We start from the raw sequence: 5,981 nt of genomic DNA on the forward strand, positions 1-5,981 counted from the left end.
AGGGGAGTCCGGGCGGCGTCCGGCGTGGGAGCCGGGGGACCACGATGGTAAAGAAGCGGAAAGGCCGCGTCGTGATTGACTCAGACACGGAGGACAGCGGCAGCGACGAGAACCTGGATCAGGTTAGGACAGGCCGCGGAGGCGCGGGCCAGCGGAGCGGGAGGGCTGAGTCCCGGCCACGGGAGTCGGGAGCCTGTCGGGCCCCGGGCCTCCTGGCTGGAGCGCCCGGCCTGCCTCGTGTCCTGAACGCCGCTGCCGCCCCCTCTGTCCTCCCCGCAGTGCCCGCGGCCCTTGGAGTGTCTGGCCGGGGCCTGGAGACGGAGCCCGGAGGACTTGGCGCCTTGGGCGGGGAGGCGGGGCAGGGGCCAGGCTGGTGGGCCTCGGACTGGGGAAACTGGAGGAATCCTTGGTCTGCCACGGCCAGATCGGGGCGGCAGGCAGCAGGCCAGGGGATCCGGGCACGGAGAGATAGAAAGTATCGCTCGCCAACCCGGGCAGTTGGAAGGTTTTGGGGGCGGTGCGGGGGGTGGGGGGCGGGAGAGGGAGGCCGAGAAGGTTCAGGCTGTGGAAGATGAAGTTTTTCAGACGAGGGTGTGAACAGAGTGGAGGGGAACCTCTCCGCGCTTGGCGAAGAATACTTAGCTGTGGACACGAATCCTTGGCAGCTAGAGTGTTTTGTGTTTGTTAAGGGTCCCCATTGAGATGTCAGACCCAGGAAAGCTCTTGGGAGGAGGAAAGTGGGCATAAATGGAGAAATATCTAGGGCGGCATGAAGGCCCTTTTCATGCAGCATCCCAGAATTCTTTCTACTTGAAAGATGTTCAGGAGCCATTGAAACTAACTTTAGGTCTCACTGTCTTGGGGTTGCTTGAACTGTTTATATACTCTGGAAGATACTATAGGGAGAAAGCTGTCCTTTGTAGCAGTGCTCCAGTGATAGCAGAAGATTCAAAAAGAGTTTTCCCCCATGTTTAGTGAACAAATTATATATAGAAAGGATATGCAAGAGGTAGTAGTTCTGTAAGTTGAATAGAGTACTGAACTAAGAATCTGAAATTTTTGAGTTCTGGGCTGTGCTGTTTTCTAGCTATGTATCTTTGGCCATAACTGTAAAGTCTAGATAAAACATCAGCCTTGTGTATCTGATTGGGTTATTACAAAGGATTGAGTATTTGTAAGAATTAATTGGTACAAGCACCTGAAAACTAAAGCTTTTCTACAAATGGCTTCTTGGGAGTCCTCTGTATTAGGTCAGAGGTCTCAGGACTTAAATATTAGGGCATGAAAGGGGAGGACTTTGAGAAAAAGGGACTGGAAAGGTGTTGAAGAAAAGAGGGCTCTTTTGAAAATGGTAGTATGGAGGTAGGAGATGAGGAAGTAGTGAGGCCTGTGGAGAAGTATCAGAGGGCTAGAAACCTTGTTATGGGATAGAAAGTGAAAGGTAAGGTGAAAATGTTCACAGAAAGACTCCTGAAATATGTAAAAATATTGTCTTGACTGTAAAAGTTTGGTTGATAAGTTTAGACTGGCACTTAGGATTAGAACTTAAAAAACAACTATTTCCTAATTTAAAAATGTAGGTATTTCTGATGATAACATCAGTTACCATTTACTTAGGGCCTGGGGTGAACTTCCATGGATCAGGAAGATCCCCTGGAGAAAGAAATGGCAACCCACTCCAATATTCTTGCCTGGAAAACCCCATGGACAGAGGAGTCTGGCAGGTTCCAGTCCATAGGGTCACGAAGAGTCAGACACGACTGAGCGACTAACACACTGGGGTGAACTAGTCACCGATATGCTGTGTGTGCTTAGTCGCTCAGTGATGTCCGACTCTTTGAGACCTGTAGAAGGATACTGTAGCCCTGGAGAAGGAAATGGCAACCCTCTCCAGTATTCTTGCCTGGAGAATCCCATAGACAGAGGAGTTCTGCAGGCTGCAGTCCTTGAGGTCACAAAGAGTCAAACACGACTAAGCGACTGAGCACATACTGTAGTCCATTAACCTCCTCTGTTCGTGGGATTTTTCAGGCAAGAATACTGGAATGGGTTTCCATTTACTTCTCGAGGGGATCTTCCTGACCCAGGTATCAGACCCTCATCTCCTGTGTCTCCTGCATCACAGGTGGTTTCTTTATCTGCTGAGCCATCCAGTCACTTCAATTAAGTGCTTTATTTACATTGTCAGGTTTTCAAATTCTGATAAAGTAGGTACCATTTTCCCCATTTTAGATATAAGAAAAATGGAGCTTGAAGATATAACTTACCTAGATTCACATAACTTGGTAGTAGAATTTGAACCCAAATCTGTATGACTGCAAGGCCTATGCTCTTTCCATATACCAACTATTCTGTTTTTCATATTGCAAAATGATGTTTCATAGCCATGTTCTGTGTTACTTGAATGCATGTTTGTACAGTATATTGAATAGAGGGATTTGATACATCAATTTAAAAGATGATTTGGGGGGCTTCCTTGGTAAAGCACTCTTAAGACATCTGTTCTGATGATAAATGAACTAAGCTGTAAATTATTCTGTCTTTGATTATTTTCCACAGAAGTCTCACAAATAAAATGAGTAGAGAGCTTCCTTTTGTAGCAGAAAGATTTTTCCTTATCCACAAGTTTTTTCAAAGTGGCAACTGAAGGGATTACAACTTTAAACCCAACTTTATCTATTTGTAAAAAGAAATTAGCATAAAATTTGTAAGTAATACCTAATACATTTTAACAGCAATTTCACCTTTCTCCTTTTCAACTCATTGGCATTCTTTTTATCAGATGGGAATCAGATCAAAATCCCCATTTCCTGTGCATCCTAACAGGCATCAGTGCCTTCTTTCTATTCAGCCCTGTGCCAGGCTTTCAGAGGAATCAAAAAGTTCTATGCTCTCCAGAAGTTTTCTCAGAGATCTTGAGCAGAAGTTCAAAGTCAGCCTGGTTTTGCAGTCTTTAGGAATCCTCAGAACAAAGTTAATGCCTTCTGGGCCTTATCTCACCAAGATACCTTAGTCTACTCCATCTATTTCTTGGTCTTCATTGGTGGGGTATAACATCGTATTTGCTGTCTAATGAGCAGGCCTTGTGGAAAAGAACAAACCATGACAAATCTGAGTGTCAAGTGTGAGAATGGAGCACAGTTAGTAAGGAGATCCTTTGTCTATGAGTTTTCCAAGTGGGAATCTAAGCCATTATGTCAGAAATATTACCTCCAAATTAGTCTTTACTGAAGGTGAGGCAGGTCAGCCTTCTACACTGGTTTTTCCTGGTGGTGAGAGAAAGAACATGTATGTATGAAACTGCTTGGGTTGCTTATTTCAGATGTGCTTTGCAGGGGCTCCCATCCCAGACCTACTGAATCAGAAGACTCAGGGGACTGTATCCTCTGAGGTAAAATACAGCATTTTACCAGTTATAGTCCAGGTACTTATTTGTGTTAAACACTGAGACCACTGTCTGTATGCAAGTTAATCTTTTTCATAAGACACTGTAAGTAGTTTGGGAGAGAAATAGCTTCCTGTCTCAGCCATAGTGTGTGTGCACATATAACCAAAGGAACTTAACAGAGATGTTTAAGGTGGCAAAGCAGCTGGTTTTTCTAATCTCTGAAGCCGTTTGAATTGTTGGGATGCTTTTTTTGAGGCCTGTTTATTTTTTCCCTTTCTTCTTGGTGGGAAGAGGTATGTAGTAACTGAATTGGGAGTTCTTTGAAATTTGTTTTAACTTTCAAAGGTTTTAAAAACTCAGACCTTTGAAGGATTCATTTTAACATCTGACCTGATAGTGACCTTATTTTTTATGTTGGCCACACTTTTTTTTCAACATCTTAGAATTGCAAATCATGGAGTTATTGCTTTTGGTGCTTCTTGGAAAAAAATAACACAATTTGAGGCAAATCTAGGCTTTTTTACCCCACCATGTACCTCTATGGAGATAATGTGTCACTCTTTTGGAATAATATTTATGCAGTGGATCCTGTAGTATGAAAAGCATCCAAGACAAGAAAGGAATCAGAAGTTGTCTATTCAAGTCAGTACAACTCAGTGTTTATAACAAGAACTTTACTCTGCCTTTTTCAAGGAAAAAAGAAAAGCTACATGCAGTTATTTTGCAGTTTTCATCCTTATTTAAAATGACGGTAATTGTGTTATCCTGTCCTCTTTGCTCATGCTACTTGAAGTAGCCATAAATTAAACTTTTTTTTTTAATTGGCCCCTAAGTATTTTGTAGGAATTATTTTTAGACATTATGTGTTTAAAATATCATTCTTATAAAGTATCCTTCCACAAATCTTTCACATAAAAGTTGGGAAATTTAGAAGTTGTGCTTCTTATTAATATAGTTTTTTTTTTTTTTGTCAGTGCCAGGTCTTAGTTGTAGCACATGGGATCGTCAGTGTTCATTGAGGCAGGCAAACTCTTAGTTGCTGCATGTGAACTCTTAGTTACAGCATGTGGGATCCAGTTCTCTGACCAGGAATCAAACCCAGGCCCCCTGCATTGTGAGCACGGAATCTTAGCCATTGGACTGCTAGAGAAGTCCCTAAAGTCTATTTTCATGAGTCAGAGCAGTTTGAAGTCTAAGTTGTGAGAAGTGTCAGTGTTAACTTCTGTAGTTTTTAAATTTGTGTCATGGTGTTGCATCTCGCCTGATGCAACTCATCTGCCAGTTTCACTTGACTTTCCTTTAGAAATAGTGCAGGGAAGGTTGAGTCCAGTGGGAGCCATAACAGGCTTTTAGGAAAAATTGAAAACCTGTCTTTCAGCACCCCTCTCTTGGTGTACTTATTTGCTCCCTTCATAAGTTCCCCAAAAGGAAAGATTTTTTTTTTTTAATCTTTCAACAAATGTGTTAGACAGTGCTAGACAATAAGGCTATTGGATGGACAAAACGGAAGCAATTTCCACCTTCCAGGAGCTGGGAGTAGGGGAGCATGGAGGGAGGGACAGGTGCTGAAATTGCTCAGAGAGTCATTTCCTTAGATTTGTGTTACATCTTAGGAAGGAAGAACTGAGATGCTGTGACACTGTGACCTGGGACCCAGTGCTAGCCTGATGGGAGTGACATTTAAGCTGAGACCTGGAATATGGGTTAGGGACAAGAAGATAGGTGACTGAAGAGTACAGCAACATGTGAGTGTTCATGGTTGAGGGACCAAAATGTACAAAACCGTTGAGGCAGGAAGGACCTACCACCCTCATGAAACTGAAAGAAGCAGAGTGACTACGACATCACTAGTTGGAGAGAGAGTGGTCCAAGTGAAGCTGCAAAAGTAGTCTCTTCCGATCCTTTGAAAATGGAAAAACCAGTTTAGTGGATCACAACCAGTATTAAAAATAAAAACAAAATTGAATCAAATAGAAAAAATAATTGTATGTCGGACTTAGTAAACATAAGTATGTTTCATATAGATATTGTTTCATAAGGTATAATTTATCTCTCCGTGGGCTGAGGTTGAAAAGAAGTTTTAAGCCACTGGCAGGATCAGGTCAGCAATATCCAGGACTGTGAACTCTGTTCTGAGGGTAATGAGAAACCAGTGGAGGATTTTAAGCTGGAAGAGGTGTTCCTCTTTGTCTTATGAAAAGTTTTCCCAGACATGTGGAGAGTAATCTAGAGAAGGGACACCAGTTAGGTGGCAGATAGAGGAGTCCAGGTGAGAGATGGTGGAGAGGGTAAGTTCCACTAGAATGGAAACTCCGAGAGGGCAGTGGAGTGTCCCTGCATCTAGAACAGTGTCTGGCCTGCTGCATGTACCTTGTCAATATTTGTTGAATGAATGCCTGACTTGCACCAGTGTAGTTATAGACATGGCAGAAAGTGGATTCAATAGGACATAATATTCATGCTATGAAACTGTGAGTTTGATGATTGATTGGATGCTGGGGGTGAGGAAGAGGATGTTCTGGCATGAGGTAGGGAACCATGGAGGAAGATCAGGTTTAGAGATGAAGAGTATATGTTCAGTCTTAGATGTGTA

General features: G+C 43.1%; 1 protein-coding gene across 1 annotated transcript in view; it reads left to right on the top strand.

Annotated features, from left to right (window-relative positions):
- The window catches only part of RTF1 (Rtf1, Paf1/RNA polymerase II complex component, homolog (S. cerevisiae)), a 49,976-nt gene that overhangs the window by 3,356 nt on the left and 40,639 nt on the right, over positions 1-5,981 (top strand). The window contains exon 3 of the mRNA XM_010848053.1: positions 3-122. Within this exon, the coding sequence (XP_010846355.1) occupies positions 3-122 (120 nt within the window). The remainder of the gene's footprint in view (positions 1-2; positions 123-5,981) is intronic.

This window comes from Bison bison, unplaced genomic scaffold (assembly GCF_000754665.1).
Source record: "Bison bison bison isolate TAMUID 2011002044 unplaced genomic scaffold, Bison_UMD1.0 scf7180017864259, whole genome shotgun sequence".
Classification (NCBI taxonomy): domain Eukaryota; kingdom Metazoa; phylum Chordata; class Mammalia; order Artiodactyla; family Bovidae; genus Bison; species Bison bison.